Source organism: Daphnia pulicaria, chromosome 8 (genome assembly GCF_021234035.1).
Source record: "Daphnia pulicaria isolate SC F1-1A chromosome 8, SC_F0-13Bv2, whole genome shotgun sequence".
Taxonomy (NCBI): domain Eukaryota; kingdom Metazoa; phylum Arthropoda; class Branchiopoda; order Diplostraca; family Daphniidae; genus Daphnia; species Daphnia pulicaria.
In genome coordinates this window covers 9,030,169-9,051,660 of record NC_060920.1, presented here as the reverse complement: position 1 = coordinate 9,051,660, position 21,492 = coordinate 9,030,169, and the positions used below count along the sequence as shown (strand labels likewise).

At 38.0% G+C, this 21,492-nt stretch overlaps 6 protein-coding genes and 1 long non-coding RNA gene across 14 annotated transcripts in view; 5 read left to right on the top strand and 2 right to left on the bottom strand.

Moving 5' to 3' along the window:
- The window catches only part of LOC124310854 (tyrosine-protein phosphatase 99A-like), a 691,797-nt gene that overhangs the window by 208,409 nt on the left and 461,896 nt on the right, over nt 1-21,492 (bottom strand). The gene's annotated exons all lie outside the window — the stretch shown is intronic.
- LOC124311039 lies at nt 80-3,156 on the top strand. 3 transcript variants are annotated; one of them, XM_046775294.1, is made up of 9 exons: nt 80-1,248; nt 1,355-1,526; nt 1,595-1,806; nt 1,885-2,003; nt 2,082-2,120; nt 2,192-2,378; nt 2,463-2,546; nt 2,614-2,811; nt 2,918-3,156. In XM_046775294.1, exons 1-9 carry the CDS (start codon nt 591-593, stop codon nt 3,073-3,075), a joined length of 1,827 nt encoding a protein of 608 aa, XP_046631250.1. In that variant the 5' UTR covers nt 80-590; the 3' UTR covers nt 3,076-3,156. The 3 variants fall into 3 exon arrangements, with proteins under 3 accessions (XP_046631250.1, XP_046631249.1, XP_046631251.1); XM_046775293.1 differs by having other exon boundaries at nt 2,192-2,546; XM_046775295.1 differs by lacking the exon at nt 2,918-3,156 and having other exon boundaries at nt 2,192-2,343; nt 2,614-2,748.
- LOC124311435 lies at nt 3,436-6,764 on the top strand. Of its 4 annotated transcripts, XR_006909814.1 has the most exons (10): nt 3,607-3,700; nt 4,000-4,061; nt 4,610-4,722; nt 4,788-4,937; nt 5,044-5,197; nt 5,258-5,482; nt 5,616-5,676; nt 5,752-5,860; nt 6,188-6,317; nt 6,405-6,764. XR_006909814.1 is itself a non-coding variant. In XM_046775928.1 (4 exons), the coding sequence occupies exons 1-4, from the start codon at nt 3,446-3,448 to the stop codon at nt 5,060-5,062; spliced, it is 576 nt and encodes a 191-aa protein (XP_046631884.1). In that variant the 5' UTR covers nt 3,436-3,445; the 3' UTR covers nt 5,063-5,076. The 4 variants fall into 4 exon arrangements, 1 of the variants encoding a protein (XP_046631884.1); XR_006909813.1 differs by lacking the exon at nt 5,044-5,197; XR_006909812.1 differs by lacking the exon at nt 5,044-5,197 and having other exon boundaries at nt 3,608-3,700; nt 5,261-5,482.
- LOC124311653 lies at nt 10,100-11,413 on the top strand. 3 transcript variants are annotated; one of them, XR_006910084.1, is made up of 3 exons: nt 10,100-10,216; nt 10,276-10,439; nt 10,517-11,413. It is a non-coding gene; the product is annotated as an uncharacterized LOC124311653 (long non-coding RNA). The 3 variants fall into 3 exon arrangements; XR_006910082.1 differs by having other exon boundaries at nt 10,276-10,766; nt 10,829-11,413; XR_006910083.1 differs by having other exon boundaries at nt 10,276-11,007; nt 11,078-11,413.
- Nucleotides 11,551-12,370, bottom strand: LOC124311936. Its single transcript, XM_046776303.1, has 3 exons — nt 12,138-12,370; nt 11,941-12,019; nt 11,551-11,875 (listed from the first exon to the last, which is right to left on the bottom strand). The coding sequence occupies exons 1-3, from the start codon at nt 12,277-12,279 to the stop codon at nt 11,551-11,553; spliced, it is 546 nt and encodes a 181-aa protein (XP_046632259.1). The 5' UTR covers nt 12,280-12,370.
- LOC124311394 lies at nt 15,176-16,480 on the top strand. The gene is made up of 2 exons (XM_046775867.1): nt 15,176-16,133; nt 16,222-16,480. The coding sequence occupies exons 1-2, from the start codon at nt 15,632-15,634 to the stop codon at nt 16,395-16,397; spliced, it is 678 nt and encodes a 225-aa protein (XP_046631823.1). The 5' UTR covers nt 15,176-15,631; the 3' UTR covers nt 16,398-16,480.
- On the top strand, nt 18,802-20,822 carry LOC124311377. The gene is made up of 2 exons (XM_046775850.1): nt 18,802-19,685; nt 19,757-20,822. Exons 1-2 carry the CDS (start codon nt 19,428-19,430, stop codon nt 20,219-20,221), a joined length of 723 nt encoding a protein of 240 aa, XP_046631806.1. The 5' UTR covers nt 18,802-19,427; the 3' UTR covers nt 20,222-20,822.

The window sequence follows — 21,492 nt, the reverse complement described above, 5'->3', positions numbered from 1 at the left end:
GATGACAATAATTATTGCAAATATGTGAGCCTGATTATTTTTGCAGGATTATCGGCACCAATTAGCTTTTTTTCGTTGACGGTTAATATGTAAGACAGGTCCCACAAAATGTATCTTGCATTTATTTTCTGAAGTTATTCTCAATATTTTGATTGGGACTGCTCATGGAATAACTTTGATAGCTAGATATGCCATGTGCCGTTTTAAAAGAAACCATGGTTCGACCGATTTTTACAGTTTCCGAAGCCAGCCTGAAAACGGCAACATTTCGTGTTACGTGAAAAGCGACGCTCGAGATAGTACCGATATGCTTCAACAAATCAGCGTTTTTAGCGATCAGTTAAAGAAAACCCTGCATTGATCTTGGCTAAAATCGATACAACAGAAACTTCCCGAGGTCATATTAATTGACAAAGGAAAGTAGAAAGTTACGTAACGAGGTATACATGTCCTTACTCAGTCTCTAACAATTTTATTACACGACAGAGAGTAATAGAGAATTAACGACATAGACCATGTAGTGTCTATGTATCATTATCGAGCGGCCTGGTTAAAAGACAAACGTCTGACAAGCGCATCGTGTTTATCCAATGTTACTTTTTGGCCTCCATTTCCTAAACGTATGGTGTAGCGCGGAACGAAACACGCAATTCAGCCTCGTGGGTAAAAGGAGCTTGGGGTATTGGTATGTCAGTTTCCGACCAAATTTTCTCTTAAACGGATGTATTGAAATTGACTTCCTAGCCATGTCAGCTGCTAGTGAGACCATTGGCTCTGCGACAACGTCTTCTCTGTTTGCGTCAAACACTGTTGTTCCAGCTGATGTGCGTAGAAATGCTTGGATTGCTGTCGATATCACACCACCGAACGGTGTAGTCGACCGTTTTCAGACTACAGTGAATAAATTCTCTTCACAGTTCTCTCGACCGCGTTCACTATCGCAATCGGCTCAAAAAGAAAAATTTTCCCTTCTTCTTCAACTTTGGAAGAGATTCGCTCGAACAACAACGGGGCACGGCTTCGCTAGAATGGTGGACAGTGACGAACCCAAATCTATAAGAATATTTTGGGTGGTAGTAATAGTACTACTCATATCGGGACTTTTCATTTCAATCGTCATAATCAGCTACGAGGTACTAGTAGTGCGTGGACTAAGAAGAGAATTCATCGTTCAGCATAACATAACGATGTTCCTGCCCGACATCCATATTTGTGACACGTCGCTATTCAACCCTAAAGCTCTTCAAGGTAAGTTTTATCTCAGATTAGACGGATGATGCTAATTTCATTCCAAAATTCTAAAAGATTTTGCATTATTGGTACATCTCAAAAGTGAAGATTTTTTATTTTCTAGAGATGGGTATCAACAACACGATGGCTTCATATTTGGCTTTGGCTCTTTCACATTTGCTAGCATCGCGAGCCATAATGGAGGACATGGAAAAGCAAACACGCCTCAACAACGAATTCCGGCGTCTGACTCAAAATCTAACGACTAAAGAAATCTTTGACCGAACGACGCTAGGGTGAAACACGGCAAAATGAAATTTGAAACTATTCGTTTGTGTGTAATTAACTTCTTCGTATTCGACAGGTGCGAAGATATAATTCTAGGGTGCACGCACGACCGCATTCTCTATTCCGGCAAAGATTGCTGCACCAAGTTCTTTGGCAATCGCCGCTTCGTCACCAATCTGGCTACGATATGTGTCTCAACTCATTTTCAACCACTTCTCGAAGAAATTTTCGATACTCAAATTTATGGTTTTACGGTCTACTTAAAAACCAACGTTGTGGGTCGATTCGGTACCTGATTCGCTTTGTTTTAAAAATTGTCTAATCCAAGAAGCACGCAATAACGCTTTATTCTCTTTCCGTTGGTAGAATTTGATTCGACTATAATATCGAGCAATGTGGCATCAAGACGTGGAATTATTTACGCTGTATCGGATTCCATCACAGCCGTTAACCCCACAATATCTACCTTTGGCCGCTATATCGATGTTGGAATCATTACTTTTTCTTTAAAAATTCAATTACGATTACTTTGATTAAATTTTCCCTGTTGAATTACCATACAGCCCGGGACATGGACATCAGTCTCAATCTCTCTCACCAGGGTAAGCTTGGTTGCATTTTTCATCAAAAATTAAATTTTTGAAAGGAAAATATTTATTCGTCTTCCGTCTAGACCGACAACACGGAACTACAAAAGGGACTTTTGTCGACTCACTCTTGCGTGTCTCCAGATTCTCCCGACCACTTATATCTCGTCCCCAATCATAATGTCTACAGCCAGCGCAACTGCGTCTTCTCCGCTACCCGCACAATACTTGAAGCGAAGTTGAATTGCTCTCTCTTCCGTTTTAATAGAATGGGTTGGCTTAATGAGCAGCTAATTGTCGAAAAAAAAAATTCTCTCGACTCTTTGAAGTTGGCTTACAATGTTACTTTTGAATTAGGTCCTTTGGAGACGTGCTATCCAAATGTGATGATTGACGTACATTCACCCGAGCTAGCTAACGAAATCAAACAAAAAATTCAAGGTGAAGTTTTGAGAGCATTTTTTTAATGTACGGTAGGAAAGATAAAAAGAATTTACCTTTTATGCAGAATGTCCGGAGGATTGCATTTCGGACAACTATCACGTTTCATCTTCGACAACACATTTGGATCTAGGAGATCATGATGACATGCACTCAAACGAGAAACACAATGACCATATTCTTCACTCAGCTTTACAATTCTATTATTCATCTTTTAGCTTCACAGTTATCAAAAATCATCCCGAAAGCCTCGTCAAGTGGCTAAGTAAATCATCAAACTGCTATTAACTTTATTTTAAACAACTAGTATACCGTATGTTACTTCATAATTCATTCATTCATTGAATTCAATTATTACGTAATACGTATAGGTGACGTGGGGGGGAACATGAGCCTCTATCTAGGGGCCAGCTTAGTGACACTTTTGGAGATGATCGTCTTATTATTTCGCTGCACTCGTAAGTGTATTCGTCGAAAAATGGGCAAACAAAATTTATTTACCCAGTCATTTGATTCTACACGAAGCTAATTTAAGTTGCCAAAATATTTTAGTCCCTCACAAAAAAATCCTTAATCAAGACATAAATAGAATACAAGTATAAACAACGTATCAATTCAAAATGTAATGTAGAATTTTTATTCTTTGTATCCCGGAGCGCCGAAATACACCAACTCGATGGGACAGAGAAACGAAAATTCGTTAGGAAGTCCTTATATCAACCATAATCGAGAAATTTAATTTCACTTCAGGTTTCATAGGAACAATGCGTACTAAATTTCAAACCCGCAGGCTGGTACTGTATGGTAACTTGGCAAGCGGTGGCTCATTCAATATGTATCGTATCGTATCGTAAGTCATTTTCCGTCCGACTCAAGGGCCGTCCGTCCGTGGTGCGTGGATGCTAAGGCCTGTCACTAGGTGGCTAAATATTTTAGTGTGTTTAGGGATTGAATTATTATTATTCAGCCCTGTGTATTGGTATTTTAGATTGGGGACGGGTCATCAAAGAAACAAAGATAAATTGCTAAAACTTTTCCTTTTAGTTTTTATCTCGTTCTTGGTTCTTTTCATCGGAGACGTTGTCCGTGGAGCTTTGGTGCAGTCTTACAGGAAACTCTCTCAGTCTCACCTGACATTTTTCGGCTCAAAAATGGTAAGTCCTGATTTTATTCAATGAGGTTATTAAATTAAAATTTTTGTTTGGTAAATTTACGGGTAGGCTTAACATGGCTTTCAATTACGACTGGGCAATTCCATCTCGTCATGTTGGCTGCTGTACTTTTCCCCAAAGATGTCGTCTCTTGCTGCATGTTGCACGTTTCGTGACTTGTAGAAGTACTTCAAAAGTAATAAAGTAATGTTGATTTACTTAGAATTAAGACTTTCTTTGAGTTAAAATTCTTTGACTTTGTTTCTGATAGAAATTGAGCTTTTATTTATCTTTTTAAACAGCCTGATGAAGTCCAAGCTTCTTCATAGCATTACACGTACTTGATAGCTGCCGTGGAATTAAGGTTAGTCTTTAAGAGGGTCTCTACTCTCTAATATATTGTGAGACAAAATCTAAATAGGAAATGTGAAATGGAAATAATGTACTTGTAGGATAAATCAAGGGTTAGCATTTTGCCTTAGATTTGTCTAATGTCTATGTATGTGTGCTGCCCATGCATCTTAGTTAAGAATTAATTTAATTTAAACTGTAACATTAATTTGATTTAAATGAAGTAACTGTTTCCTGCTTCTAAGCAAGACAGCGTTCATGAAAAGATCTTCATTAGCTTGTAGAGATTTGCAATTTTATGGGTTGGAACAGGAATTGAAATTCCCATTTTCTTAGTAATCCTAAATGAAATCTTTGTGATGTGATAATCTTTGACTAATTTATTGATTTATTTACTCAAGTCTAATGTAAATTTGAAGTTGATAGCTGTCAAATTAGATTGCTTAATTTTACAGTTGTAAGCTTATGTTAAACTTTTCTTGTTTTAATTTAAAAATTGTATTTTGAAATCTTATTTTTCACGTAATCAATGTTATTGGTTCTTTGGCATTGTGCTTATAGGTTTTCATGGACGGTTTGATGATTGAGCTGTTTGTTTTGATGTGTCTGTTTGGGGTGCAGTGGTTCTCCAGTAGAGATGCGTTGAAATGGAGATCTTGTGTACTTGTTTAATGGTAAATGAATTATTTCATTTCAACGGAAAAGAATTTTTTTGTTTTAGAAATCGTATTGGCTTCAGAGTTTCCCCACCAAGGGACAACTTCCTGATGTTAACAACATATGGCACCAGCAAGCTTATGCCGCTGACGTCATTTCTGTTGCGGGTGCTGTCAGTTACGGTGTTCGTGGTCAGTCAACTTCAACATTCTTCTTCACAAATATCCTCAAGGTAATTGAGGTTTTAATCCATTAAGGTTTCTGAATGTAAAAATTTTTCATAGACTTTTTTGGTAATTCTAGGTATATTATACTATATTTCCATCTTGCACTTGTAGATTCATTATCAAAATTTAAATGCTGAGGTTTTTGAAGAACAGTGAAAGAACTTCAGCTTAATTCCTAGATTCTTTGGGTCTTGCCCATGATACACATCTGTTCTTGTCATTTGAATTCTTTTTCTTCTTGGCTTTGTTGGCTAATTGTTGGATGGTAAGAAATAGGAGTGATCTAGTTAACTTAATACTTTGTCTTTTGATGTTTCTTTTCAAGTAGGATTAATGGCTTGGTGAAGTCTAGCTTTTTCAAGGCAGTCCAATGTCCACTTGGATTTGTTGCAGCCAGCTGGTTAACGGTGTGGAGAGCTGTTGTATGAAGACCATGCGCTGTTGTGATGAGCTTCTGCCTGCAGTCTGTGGTGCTGGTGGAGGAAGTGCTGTCTTGTAGAGTGTGGTGCTAGCTTTAAATTAGAAGAACTCACTGCATTAACAATTGGGTGTTTGAATCATTCATTTTATAATTGTGAGTTTAAGTTACAATTTCAATTCTTTTATTTAATTTGTATATTATTGTTTTTTTTTTTTCATATTTCATGGTTACTGGTGTTAATCAATGTTCTTTTGCTCGTTAGGTTTTCAAAGTCAGTTTGAGTTTATTTTGGTGGCTTTATTTGGTCTGCAGTTGATGTTAGGGTAAGATATTTCTTTCAGTATCTTTTGAGGAATTTGGGAATTTGGTAAACTTTAAGCTTCATTACTGTCATGCAGGTGGTTTTGTTGCAGCCAGCTGTTGGAAAGTAAGTCAAATTGAGCTGAAGGTTTTGGAACCAATCTACAACGCTGGTCTCATCCTGAACGGGGACATCATCTTGAAATGGTAATTTGATTGTGATATTGGGTTGTTATTTGGGAAGTTTATAATTCCAATTAAAATATTGTAGCGGGTCTAGAGTTTTTGTGAGATCCTGCCCATCAGCTTTTGCTGGATTGTAGTTTTCTTTTTGATGTATAAATAGAACATGAAATTCCCTATCTTTTTACAGAATTTTGATGCAAACTCATCTTGTAATTAAAATAATAGGCTTAAATTTGATCTTAATTTCAATTTAAACTTCACATGAATATATTCTTTTTTCTTCCATGGTGTATTTTACATCTGTTACGAGTTAGTTCGTAAATGAATGATTTCTCTTTTTCGCAACAGGACTTATGACAAACCGATTCATCTGCCTTGGTAATAATGATGTATCAACCTGCTGCATGCAGTCTATGCAGCTGGTGTTCTCTTGAAATTGAAAACTTGAAACGAAGCTGCAAGAATATCTGTTGAAATGGTAATTTGACTGAATTTATTGACTGTTACTTTTAAAATGTCTAGTTTTCTTTTATAATACTGTGTTCAGTTATTTTTTTCTCTCAAGAGTGGGGAAAATGTCCAGCGATTTTGCGGTCTGACTCTTGTTCAAGTTTCTATCCTGAATTGCGCTGAAGTCCTTTCAGTAACTGATTCTGTTGCCATCCTGATGTTGCTGTGCCAGTGGAATACGAGTTTATGAAAAGTTTTCTGTATTTGTGTTTCACCCTGAGTATGTGTTGATGAACTTAACGTATGTAATAGAACGCTCTAATCTGATATGTTGCAACATAATTTATAACTGTGGTAATTGTAGATGATGAAATTGCCTCAATCCTAATTAGTTCATTTACAGATTTTGTATGAAAGTCAAGTCAGATTTTTATTATACTAGTAAATTTATTATTAATACATTTTTTTATTCAGATTCAAGGGAAGCAGCCAACAGGTTACCAAACAAGGTAGTGTACCTTGTTGATTGTCAGTCAGTCCTTTTTCTTCAACATGACTTTTCTTAAAGTCTGTCATGCAAATTTAGAAACCTAGTTTCAAACCTGTAAGTAAAAAACAAGAAAATTGCCTTTTCTTGTTAAGTAAGAAACTTGTTAACAAATTGTGTCATCAATGTGCTTGACAACTATGGATCTAAACAATAATTAAATAGGTAATCAGTATACTGCAGTTGAAATCGTCTTATAACATTAGATAGATCAATACTTTGAATACATATTAGACTGAACAAAGAAAGTTCTGTGACATGACAAGTAAACTTACACATGTAACCACCAAACAGTCCGCCAAGGTTCTCTAGAAGATAGAATGAGAGATTGGTCCGTGATGGGGTTGGTGATCTAGCAAGTCCAATTCTTACAGCAGATAATAATGATGAATCCTAATAAAAGATTGTATGTTTCAACAATACTGTAATAAAAGCTAGTGTTGGTAGTTACCTGTGTCATTTCGATGGCACATTTTGAACAAAATAGTTAACGGTAGGTTACGTTTCCTCCTGTAAGTTGATGAGAAACACTAAGGTTATCCAATATGTACACTAAGGTTATCCAACATGTACACGAAATAGAACACATCACCGACAAGTTACATACGAAATAACTCGAAGTAACCTATGTGTTCATTTGTAACTTTCGAAGAAAATAGCTGTAGCTGAAGATAGATTTAGACAACGAGTCGCCATAAGCCCACATCTGTTGACAACACTGTAAGAGATGGTAGACAATGAATCTCTCACGATAGTAATCGTACCGATAGGTACCCGACAAATAGATCGCCTTAATGGCAGGGTCGCCTTAATGGCGTTACACATGCAACACATGAAAGAGACAGCTCTTACCTGGCCAGTAGATGATTAATTAGATTAACACTTAAGTCACTTGTGGAATCTGCTTCTATTGGGAGAGTCTTCTCCACATGCGGTAGTCAAGTACAGTGAGATGACAGAAGATGTGAAGAGACAGAACAGTGAGAGAAGCAGACGACGGCTCACGCCAGGTAGGCGGTGTTGCCAGACTATACACGGTGGGCGGTGGAGAGAGAAAAGATGTTGCGTAGAAAATGCGCAACATCCTACAAACACAATATCCTTCATGCCATCTATTAGACACGTTCAAAACTGACCGGCTTTAGATAGTCACAAAAGTCACAAAAATAATCAAAAAGACCATTTCTGTTTGCTTAAACTGGCAAGGACTCTTTAGAATTGTGCAGAGAACAAAGCTCACTTGCTAGTTTTATGCAAATTTTCCGGAAGTATACCGGAAGTAAGCGATAGCGCCTCAACCATTGAGCTGCCGACCAAATAAACCAAATATTCGTGATCTACGTGAAATTTGGGGTCGATTAGATGTGATTTAAACGAAATCCAGATTTTGGCCAAAATCGAGAATTTTCCTGAACTATAGTTCAGGAAAATTTTCAAAACCGGAAGTACGAAAACGTACAAAACAAAACATGAACTTTACCACACATTTGACGAGGATCACGAATATGTGGTTATTTTGTGCGTCGAATGAATATTTACTGAACTACTGACTGAAATAAGAAAACCGGAAGTAGAAAAAAAATACCAATAATTAAAAATGTAACAAGTGAGCTTTGTTGCTGAAAATAAAACAAAATTTTTTTGGAGTAGCATTGAGAAATCTCTACAGAGATGTGCAAAGTTAACGTAACTAAACTGATTCTGACAGGTAAAAAATGATCAAAGGCTATATGCCGTCTAGTGTCAGAAAGAAGAAACGTTTAAATTAAAAGTAACATGAAAACAATGTCTGCTCTAGCTCGGTGACACACTCAATTGAAAGAACTGACAAACAAAGGTAACAAATAACTTTGATACTCACGTAATAACGTTCTCCTTGCAAAATTTCACCAACAAGCCACCATACACACACAGGATCACAACAGACGAAACCCCCAAGGTGATAATGGACGCCAGTCCAACTTCTACACTAATTTTTCATCGTATTGAACCAGTTCGCAATCATGGGTACATATTAATTTATTTTAGTCGTGAATCATTTCTATCTCGTTTCTAGTTGTTAATTTGATATGACCAGTTTTAATTGAAAGTTTATTTTTGAATTGCTTATTGTATGGTTATTTAGTTATCCATAGCGTCTTGCTGCTGGTGGGTTTTGTATGGTTGATGGCTGGGACGACCACTAGTGTACCGATGTCTCCTTGGTAAGATGATACCAAACCACAACGCCGTTGCCTTACTTCACAGCAACAACTTGCGTAATTACCAGTTACTACACCGAGGCCCTCAAGTACTACACCACTAAGGCACCGGAGTATTATACCATAACTAACGCGGCCCTGAAGTATTACTCTGCCCCGAGCTACACCATCAGAGACCGGAGTACTACACGAATACGTATGCTGCCCCAACCTACTACACCGAGGCTCCCAAGTGCAACTCTTTCCTCAGCTAAGTACTACTTTGTTCCCATCTACTACACCGAAGGTCTAGCTTATTACACCCCCGAAGCGTTCTACTTTTACACCGAAGCGCCTAAGTACTACACTGCAACCTACGCTGCACCACGGAGCCATCGGAATACTAAATCATGACCTAGCCTACTACACCGCCCCGATCTACACAACCACATCTGAGCCGGACATATTTTTAAACAGCGCCTTCAATTTTCTAGTAAGGTGGTAGTGTCTTATGTTAAGGATTTTGAATTGGAATTGGAAAAATCCCAAAAGTTTTCTGTTCAGTACTGGTTTTGTTGCAGCCGATGCCGATATGAAAGAAATTTTGTATTTTGTTAACTTGATATTATGTACAGTTTAAACAAGTTAATTAACTGTTATTAAACGTTTATATGTAAAGAAGGAAAAAAATTATGAAAAATTTACATGGTAATGTAGATTGAAAAATTCTTTAGTAAACACAAATTTAAAAAAAAACACGTATAGATAAACTACTTAAAAATTGTTGAGTAATCATCCAATATTTTTTTTTACGTCAACACAATTTAAGCTGCAATTGCAACAATCTTTCATCGATTAACAAACATATGTCAGCGGCGACATATTACCTAAAAAATAGTAGATTTAACCATGTTATGTTATGATAGCAAAGAAAAACCTCAAATTTATCGATCTTACATTTTTATAAATGAGAACTCAGCAAAATGTAGTCACAGCAACCACTTAAGTAGAACTTCAAAGAAGCATTGTCGGAACATGAACGGATAACTGCCTTGAGTGCCTTCTCCTTAGTGTAGAAGAAGGAAGGCACTCAAGGCAGTTATCCGTTCATGTTCCTTGTCTGCAAGTGATTCCCGACGTTTCAGCACCTAGGCAACAGTGCTTGGATAGTGGATTGCTGAAAGGAAAAACACCCAGTTGGTAAGGTAAACCTGCCCGTTATTCAGAATGTGTTTCTATTCACTGTGGCATTCTACTAGGCTACATACTACAAGGCAACAGCAAATGTAAAGTCAATCATGTAAACGATGGTGAAGATGAAAAATCCTTTCCACACTACCTGGCCTCACAACAACAGCATGTTCCGGGCTCATGTGATCCTCACACTAGGGACTGGGCATCTGATTGTTTTGATAATTCACCTGTATCACCCTTTTAGCTTTATTCCCGTCATTCTGCACGTTACCTTACGTGTGATAAATCTTTCTTTTCTTTCTGTAGGTTTTGATGGCCATTGATAATTGGAGAGCAGCATTGGAATATGACAGCTTGTCTGGGATAAAAGCACTACTAATTTAATTAGTTTAAATAACACAAAATTTAACTAATGATTCTTATTGCATTCTTGGCTCAATGTTATCAGAAAATTTCAGCTGAAGTTTACCTAGGTGCAAACAGAGAAAACAGAGATCAAACAGGACAATCCAGTGCAAGCTGTGTCTTCTAAAGCCAAATAGTTTCTATGTGCAAGGTACTTATTTTATCCAGTATTTAAAATTATTACTGTGGCATTTAATAAGTATCACATTTCAGGTTAACTTTTTGCATTCAAGTTGTTGTAAATCTTCAAAATATTGTTGCCTTTCCCAGATCAAATTCTATGTTGCTAACTTGCTATTTATTTTGAGGACAATTGACAGACAATGCTTCTTTGAAGTTCTACTTAAGTGGTTGCTGTGACTACATTTTGCTGAGTTCTCATTTATAAAAATGTAAGATCGATAAATTTGAGGTTTTTCTTTGCTATCATAACATAACATGGTTAAATCTACTATTTTTTAGGTAATATGTCGCCGCTGACATATGTTTGTTAATCGATGAAAGATTGTTGCAATTGCAGCTTAAATTGTGTTGACGTAAAAAAAAATATTGGATGATTACTCAACAATTTTTAAGTAGTTTATCTATACGTGTTTTTTTTTAAATTTGTGTTTACTAAAGAATTTTTCAATCTACATTACCATGTAAATTTTTCATAATTTTTTTCCTTCTTTACATATAAACGTTTAATAACAGTTAATTAACTTGTTTAAACTGTACATAATATCAAGTTAACAAAATACAAAATTTCTTTCATATCGGCATCGGCTGCAACAAAACCAGTACTGAACAGAAAACTTTTGGGATTTTTCCAATTCCAATTCAAAATCCTTAACATAAGACACTACCACCTTACTAGAAAATTGAAGGCGCTGTTTAAAAATATGTCCGGCTCAGATGTGGTTGTGTAGATCGGGGCGGTGTAGTAGGCTAGGTCATGATTTAGTATTCCGATGGCTCCGTGGTGCAGCGTAGGTTGCAGTGTAGTACTTAGGCGCTTCGGTGTAAAAGTAGAACGCTTCGGGGGTGTAATAAGCTAGACCTTCGGTGTAGTAGATGGGAACAAAGTAGTACTTAGCTGAGGAAAGAGTTGCACTTGGGAGCCTCGGTGTAGTAGGTTGGGGCAGCATACGTATTCGTGTAGTACTCCGGTCTCTGATGGTGTAGCTCGGGGCAGAGTAATACTTCAGGGCCGCGTTAGTTATGGTATAATACTCCGGTGCCTTAGTGGTGTAGTACTTGAGGGCCTCGGTGTAGTAACTGGTAATTACGCAAGTTGTTGCTGTGAAGTAAGGCAACGGCGTTGTGGTTTGGTATCATCTTACCAAGGAGACATCGGTACACTAGTGGTCGTCCCAGCCATCAACCATACAAAACCCACCAGCAGCAAGACGCTATGGATAACTAAATAACCATACAATAAGCAATTCAAAAATAAACTTTCAATTAAAACTGGTCATATCAAATTAACAACTAGAAACGAGATAGAAATGATTCACGACTAAAATAAATTAATATGTACCCATGATTGCGAACTGGTTCAATACGATGAAAAAGGAAGTTGGCGACAAATAGTGGGCTGCGGTTGTTGCCGTGTCGGAGATGCTCACTCGACTGATTTCCATCCCCTTTTCTCTCTCCTTTTGTACGATTTTTTTTCGCATCCTAACCTCTTAAACCTTGCGGCAATTATACCTGCTTGATAATGATGAAACACGCCCCGTTATCACCCAACCTCTACACCACTGCATGAGACGTTTTACGTAATGATCTCCGTGACCTTCGAATGTGAAGGCCATGCAAACTGGCCTTTCCTTCTGCAGGTTGACGTTGCTGGGGATTGGAATAGGTCTACAACAAGTCAACAACCAATATCAAAATGAATACCAAAAGGTTTTGGCTTAAAACTAACTTAATAAATAGCAATTGACATTGAAGAAATGAGATGAAGAAAGATTGAAGAAATGACTTAGCATGTAAAAACTAAAAAGGCCTTACACACAGTCAGATACTAGTTAACAGCCAACAACACTTCATTGGTTATTCTATTCAAAAGAATTCCTGCAGAAGATAAGCTTCAGTTTGGCAGCCCATGACCTGCACACATTTTAACTATACCAACAAATTCTAACACAAAACCCTACATGACTAAATGTCTTGTTATGTAGAACTTCTCTAAAAATAAGTCAAAGCATTTTTTTTTTCATATACAAAAAGAATTTTCTCTGTCCTCCCTACTTCCCACTTACATTAAACTTAACAAATGTTCCAGAAATTAAGTGTGTATATGAAACATGAGAAAATTAAAGCAATACCTGTTTCCATTTCTGACTTCACCACTGGTACTTCACCACGCCAACTTAAACAACAGAATGCTATAGGTTTTGAGCCTATTAAAAATAAAAGAAACTATTATTAGCAGCTTCATAATTAACATTAATTATACATCATCTTTTATAGACAATTGATTTTATTATTTATTGTTTACTATAATTTAATTTCTATTCGTTTAAAAACAATGTTTCACTTGAAAATATTAAAGAAACAAATAATTTGTAAACATTGCATCAGCTGAAACATTCGGTAAGTAGTACAAAAATCACGGAGTGTCACGGATACGCGTGAGCACTTTACCTTTACCAATTACTGTTAAATGAAAACAAGAAATATTGATGATGTCGCCAATAAACTCACCAAGTCGCAGGTATCAACTCTTTGTAATCTTGATGATCTAATAAAAGTTGTGGACTTCCGTTACAGTCAGACTTGAGGAACAGCCAGGAGCTCTTGTGGGTCTGCAACTTCCGTACAAAGTTGTGTAGTTCCTCGTATTCGCGAGTTCTCAGTGCTGGTTGCAGCAGGTTGCGATTAGGTTGGCGGTTCGTTGACTGGGCGGTCCTCAAGGATGTAACATGTTTTGTGCCAGCATTCAATACCCAAATTGAAAATTATGTCTGCTAGTAAAGGAGATTGGGATTTCGATTAATTGGGGGACCACTGCTTTCCCTCTGATGGTGACTCCACCAGAACCATTAATGTTATCAACATAAGAGTGTGCCAATGTAATGACAGTCTCGAAGGGGGTAGAATAAGTTTCACTTTTTCTTTCTCCACTTTGATGACAGTCTCAAAGGTAACTCTAGCCACTTCTTCGTCAAAATTCAGAGAGGATTTTTTTTGCCTAAAGTTAAGTGTAACAAAACATTAGTGTGTTTTATGACAAAAACCATGTGTTTAATTGTATGCACCTTTATGTTCATTTTCAACTTACCATGGAAGCCACCTGCTTCAATATGCATTGCTTTTATTGACTAAGGGCTTTATCAAATTCTGTCATGGCCAAATCTTCCAGTAACTGTTGCAACTGTATGCACCTATATGCTTGTTTTTTACTGTACTGAGGGAACCACCTGCCTCAAATTGTTTACTCTTGACATGGTGCTCTTGATAAAGGGCTTTTTATCAAATTCTGTCTTGACCAAATCTTCAGGCAACTGTTGGATTTGTTGGGGCTGCTCGACAATATCAAATCTTACGGTCCTCCCTGTCAATAGTTTCTTCACCACCGCCAATTTCTCCTCGACCACAATCCACACTCACTGTGCTTTTGTTGTTTGGTAATAGGCACGAATTGTTGACGACTTGACGTAAGCGACTCTTACTCGACTCGACCAGTCGATCCGACACTCGCAAAAGTCGCAGCGTGAAGTGAAAGACAGGAGAAACAACGACGTACTAAGAGTTTGATATCATGCTGAAGCCGGCTGGAACTAAACCGCTTGGCGGCGCTGAGCGGTGGTAGGGCAGTTTTACTTTTTGTGTTTACAACATTAGTAGAAGTTAGCTACTGTAGCAAAGTTTTATTGAATTTTCAACATAGCTTCAGTGAATTTATTTTATGAAGAAGTGAATTTATGTTCTCGAAATGCCTATTTGAATCTTTATTTCCCTTCCCAGTTCCCACTGCTTTGCAAAACTGCCCTACCACCGCACAGCGCCGCCAAGCGGTTTAGTTCCAGCCAGGCTTCAGCATGATATCAGATTTTGGTCTGTTAGCCTATTCCGTTGTTTCTCCTGTCATTCTTCTTCATGGTCGCAGTGTGGTCGCCATTTTCAGGTCCAAAGGTCCAATCAGAAACAATGTTAATTTCCATGACTGCCGCGAGATGGGGCATATGTTTGTGGATTTCGCCATCTAGGGTGGAGCATTCGAGTAAGATTTACTATACCGTTAACGGTTTAACGGAATAACGGACACGCTAGTTCCAAAAATATTACAAATACCAGACGAATAAAAATACACAAAACGGTAGTCGAGAAATCGTCGAGCTACTACAGGTTCAATGCAGATTCAATGGAAAATACGGAATTTCAAAGCTATGGTTGAATGAGCCATCTAGCTACGGGATTGCACCAAGTCTAAATAATGATTAAATCGTGCATTGTAATCTACTGTATATAAACATTACTGATGTCTTTAATACGGTGTTTTTAATGTTATTATTTGGTCATGTGCTCTTTACGAAGCTCTTCGTATTACTTTAACCAGCATTACGTAGCTGTTTGGCATTGGCATTAGCATTATTACTTCTTTAATCTTACCTTTAGATTTTTCGTGAAATGTGGCACGAACGGATTGCCAATAAGAAGTGCTCCGATAATTACCTAGACTCTAAGACAGTTAGTTAATAAGGTACAGATCCTTTCTCAGTCTCCACCATAGTTTTATTACAAAAAAGGCAGGTCAAATTTAATGATGTTGATCAGAACTTTCTGTGTCTGTGTATCATAACGGTATCGACGAGCGACTCGCTTAGAAGAAAAAAGTGTGACAAGCACAAGCGCATCCTATTACCCAACATTATTCCTTTGCCACCATTGCTTACGTATGGTTTAGCGCAGAATGAAAACTAGAATTCAGCGGCGCAGGTAGATGCTCCACACAGTGTCAAGGTGTCAGTTTCCGACCAATTTTCCCCTCGAACGGATGTATCGAAATTCTTCGTCTTCCTAGCTATGTCAGCTGCTGGTAAAACCATTGGCTCTGTGGCAACTACTTCTCTGTTTGCTTCAAATATTGTTGTTCCAGCTGATCTGCGTAGAAATGCTTGGATTGCTGTCGATATCACACCGCCGAACGGTGTAATGCAACGTTTTCAGTCAACGATGAATAAAATCCCATCACAGTTCTGCCGACCACGTCCACTATCGAAATCAGCTCAAAAAGAAAATTACTCCTTTTGCTTTCATCTTTGGAAGAGATTCGCTCGAACAACAACGGGCCATGGCTTTGCTAGAATGGTGGACAGTGACGAACCCAAATCTATAAGAATATTTTGGGTGGTAGTGGTGGTACTACTCATATCGGGACTTTTAATTTCAATCGTCATAATCAGCTATGAGGTACTAGTAGTTCGTGGGCTACGCAGAGAATTCATCGTTCAGAACAACGGCACAATGTTCTTGCCCGACATCCATATTTGCGATACATCCCTATTCAATCGCACTGCTCTTCAAGGTAAACTTCATCCTATTCCGAATGGCTGAAAATGAAGCTATTGGCGTTGTCCACCTTTTAGCGGTAACTGAATTTTTTCTCCCCTTAGAAATGGGTATCAATAACACGATGGCTTCGTACATGACTTTGGCTCTCTCACACTTGCTAGCATCACGAGCCATAATTGAGGACAAGAAAAAGCAAAAACGCCTCGATAAAGAATTCCGGCGTTTGATTAAAGACAAAACTATTAAAGAAATCTTTCACCGAACGGCGCTTCGGTAAGCAGCGAGAAATGAAATATCATTCAATTCAACCTTGTAATCAGTTTTGTACGACAGGTGCGAAGCCATAATTCTCGGGTGCACTCACGATCGCATTCTCTATTCTAGCAAAAACTGCTGCTCCAAGTTCTTTGGCAACCGTCGCTTCGTCACCGATTTGGCTGCGATTTGCGTCTCAACTCATTTCCAGCCGCCGCTCGAAGAAATTTTCGATACGCAAATCTATGGTTTTACGGTTTACTTAAAAACCAACGTTGTGGATCGATTTGGTACCTAATATGCTTTGATTTAAATATAGTCTTATCTTGATGACTCAATGACGCTTTCAATTAACAGAGTTTGATTCGACTATCATTTCAAGCAATGTGGCATCAAGACGTGGAATCATGTATGCTGTCTCGGATTCAATCACAGCTGTTAATCCCATAATCTCTACAGTTGGCCGCTTTACTAATGTTGGAAACATATAACATTTTCCATTGTCGTTTCTTAATAAGTCAATATAATAATAACGCAATAATTTAATTACACATTTTTTTTAAATTTTATACTTCAATTTAGCCTGGAACGTGGACATCTGTTTCTATCTCTCTAACCAGGGTGAGCTTAAATTGCCAGCATATTTTTTCAATTATACAGGAAATATTTGCTTGTCTTTCCAACCAGACAGACAACACAGAACTGAAGAAGGGTATTTTATCAACTCACTCTTGCGTGTCTCCAGACTCTCCCGACCACTTATATCTCGTCCCCAATCATAATGTCTACAGCCAGCGCAACTGCATCTTCGCCGCGACCCGTACAATACTTGAGGCGAAGTTGAATTGCTCTCGTTTCCGTTTTGATCGAATGGGTTGGCTAAATCAGCAACTAAATGAGAACAAAAGACTCTTGACTCTTTGAAGTCGGCTCACCAAATTACTTTTAAAAATAGGGACTTTGAACGAGTGCTATCCCAATGTGATGATTGACGTACATTCGCCACAACTGGCTAACGAAATCAAACAAAAACTACAAGGTGAAGTTTAGAGAATTCTTGGAGAAAAAAAAAATTCAATGAATCAAATTTTACTGCAGAGTGTCCGGAAGATTGCATTTTCGATAACTATCACGTCTCATCTTCGACAACACATTTGGATCTAGGAGATCATGATGACATGCACGTAGACGAGAAACACAATGATCACATTATCCACTCAGCTATTCATTTCTACTATTCATCCTTTACCTTCACAATCATTAAAAATCACCCCGAAAGTCTCGTCAAGTGGCTAAGTAAATCCTCCCAACTATTGTCAACTTTATTGCTGGTTGTTTGAATAATTAATTTTCATTAACAGGTGACGTTGGAGGAAACATGAGTCTCTACCTTGGGGCCAGCTTCGTAACGCTTTTGGAAATGATCGTCTTATTATTTCGCTGCACTCGAAAGTGCATTTGTCGAAAAACTTACAAGAAAGATTTACTGACTCAGTCATTTGATTCCACATGAGGAATAAGTGACGCAAAAATAGGAAAAGTCTAGAAAAATTTTCACTTTATCGCTGTAAAATTTGAAGCAAGGAATTATTTTATGTGTTCCAGTTAAGCTCTATTGCAAGGACCTTACTGATATGCCCATTTAATTTAAAGTCATAGCCTATTCATCTAAAAGTTTAATTGAGGCGAAAATTTTCTGAATTTAAAAAAATTATTTGCATCTAGTTATAGTTTTACCATTATATTGATTATTTGAAATGAAGAAAGCATCCAGCTTCGCACGCAAAGCGCTATTTGCCAAAATAAATTGAGCTACATAAAAATATATTCCCTAATTCAAATATAAATATAGAGCATGTGTCTAAATTCAAGAATTAAATTCAAGAATTAAATGTAGAATTTTTCCCGATAAAGTTCCTGTTCCCTGATGGTGGTCCTTAAGGGCTGTAATACTACACTATAGTTCGATTGGAAAGAGAAACGAGCGTGTTGTAAAGTTTATGGTATTAAGCAGACGGGAAATTTCTTTTCACTTCTGTTATAGGAAAGGAATACATAAAGGCAAGATCCATAAATCTAACTATAAATCAATCTGACGATTCTCCGAGTCCTTGCACATTCGTTTCAACGAAAGCCTTTCGTACTAGAATGACCAACAATCGATTCACATACAAGCAAGTGCATCAAACGAAAAAGGTAGAATGACGTTCAGGGCAAAACTAAATTCACTTTTCGTAATTGTAACCTTATTGTCTTCGTAAAATAATGATGAAATTCACTCATTTGACTGAAAGCCACTCACGTTTTGGAAGTCTACACCTCAATTTAAATGTCTATGAATAAAAGTGTAAAAAAGCTGCCCTCATTTCATTGCACTTCTTCCCTCTCCACTTTTTATTTTCTTCTCTGACGTGCGGTTGATATTCGTAAAGAACCCATACAACACGTACCACGCAATATGTTTGCTGTTTGGCAATGCATATAGTGCACATACAGTAAGTGCAAGAAGCCTATACCCCTCATCCAAAGAATAACAAGTGTATTATTTGTGTTATGGCACAGCTGTAATAGCAGGAAAGAAAAAAAGCTATAGTAAATCTTGTCCACGCAATGTTGGTGTAACTAAATCAGAAAGAATTAAAAGGGTACTTCACTCAGATGAATTTTAAATAAAAAGTTAGTCAAGGAAAACGCATAAAAGCCAAGTATTACGTACATAAAGCTAAGAGATAAATCTTTTCTCGGCTCCTGTTGATGCTGGGGACTCGGACATTGCGGAATAAATTGCGCTAAAATAGAATTCCTTCCTCGAAGCCTGAGCCAAGTCTATTGTATTATTTATCGTTCATCTTATATGCATAGGTCTTGTGATGAATGAAAATGCACGATTGGTTGGCGGGATCAGTTTAGCGCCGGCGCCAACTGTGTTCACTTGCTACGTCGTAAATCTGTGTCCGTACGCATCAGCCTCCGACGGTGCAGTTATTCCTGCAGCAATAGCAACATCCCGACGCCATATTGAAGGCCCCTTATTCCAGTGTAGCCGTTCGCAATGGAGTGTCTATCGGAAATCAAACTGGAGACAGAGAAAGACACAGCTGAAAAAACCAACTTGCAATCGACAGGTTCCGAAGACAACCCCGAGAGAATCATCGATTTCACGAAAGCAGGTAGTTACAAGACCGGGAAACAAAGAATTATTGAGGTGAATTCGCCGGAATTTGCTCCCTTGAAACACTATCTGAGCACCTTGTACGGTTTCACTGACAGTGATCCTCCTGGCTCTAAAATATTGTGCATAATTGAACCAGTAAGTCTATAATTGTCGTACAACTATTTCTGTTTTTAATCAACATTCATTACGTATTGATACACACGTAGAACGAAGACGATTACTCTCTCCTCGCCAGAGCTGGACAGAATAAAAGCGAAGTCGAATGTTGGCACGTACACCGTCGATGCTTTGCCTGGTCATTCGGTGTTGGAACATTGATTATCTTGCTGGGCTTGACATGTCTCCTCTTGGGTTTCCTGCTGCCTCGTCATTCGGCACTCGTTAATAACCCGATGGAAAACGACGAGAAGATGGGGACAAATGGCCGCTTCAACAACAGCGATTCGTCCATCTCAGCAGTCAACATGCTTGACCGTAAGGCTATCGAACACAACAACATTCTCGATACCCTAAAGTTAAGCGGAGGGATGGCTTCTTGTTTTGGTTGCTTGTTGCTTCTTATGACTTTCATTTTACCTCCCGAAAGCCATCCGCCCAAGATGTCGGACGAAGAACAGCCACCAACGAACATCAATCAGCTCAACGAAGCTCTCAGAAACTGCGGATTTTGATGTCACGTAAAATTTCCGAATGTCCGCCCCCCCCCCCCTTGTGTCCATATTTGTTGAGAAACCATCTCATTGGCTCAGTTATTGATTGTTTACTCTTTTCTCATTTACTTAACGGAAGTTTTGGCATTTCTTGTATGCACTGTGGATCAGAGGGAATCGTGTCATTTGAGGAAATTTTCTAATTCATTCGTAGCTTGCGGTAGCTCGATCAGTGTTGGGGGAAAATCTTTACCTGGATACAAATTCCGATATTTTTTTTTTTGCTTAGCATTATTCGCCACTAATTTGCGTTGATTTTACATTTGAAATTTGAAAATATGTCCTAACAGGGAACTGATTACCGGTAACAACTCAAACTTCGCTATAGTGTTATGAAGTAAAATTATATTATCACTCTGTTTTAGATTTTGGATGGGTTATTGTTGCGAACTTACTACATTAATTTTATTGTTACTATAAAATCTCAATGTCATATCAGAAAAATAAACCCTTTATCAACGCAATTATCAGTCATTTACTAGAACTTTGGAATAACTAATGACTAATGACAGGTCTAATTGGTTGACTGGGATTTTTTTCTCGGCTAATATACCAATCAGAATGACGTTTGATGTGACATGGATTCTTGTTGAAAGAGTAGAAGTCCTAATTTATCCTTTGGTATACGCTGCAGATAGATTTTTACCCGGATAGCAATGGAATCGGATCAGATGACTGACTAGCAACAACTAACTTTTGTATAAACACTTTGACCAACGAAACTGTCAGGAGCAGTGACTGTTGAAGACGTGACTTTGCCACGGGCAACGCTTCCGTGCAGTAGAACTTATTCGGAATTATTTACATGTCAGTTCTTCTTCTAGACGGGAGTTGACATCTGCCCACACTAGCGGCAATCGACCGATTCGAACTTCGAAGTACCAGATGCCAGGAGGCAATTTTACCGGAAAAAGTACGGATGACAAAAATGGGAACAATGCCAACTCCCAGGCAAAAACAAAAAAGTTCAGACGGCAAATAAATATTACTTTTGCCCATCGTGAAAGCAATATGTTGCAGGAAGTGCTGGACTTCCTGACAGGATATTTGCCTGGCAACCGACTTGGATATTCAGATTACTTGGTTATTCTACCCAACTACAAGGCGATCGTCAGATCAAAGTAGAGTGGTTGCTTTTGATTGTTACGCTTTACATATCACGCACTAACGGAAGTAGCGCACATGACAGGACAAGTAGCAGCAGTAGAACAAACCATTAGCGAACATAGATA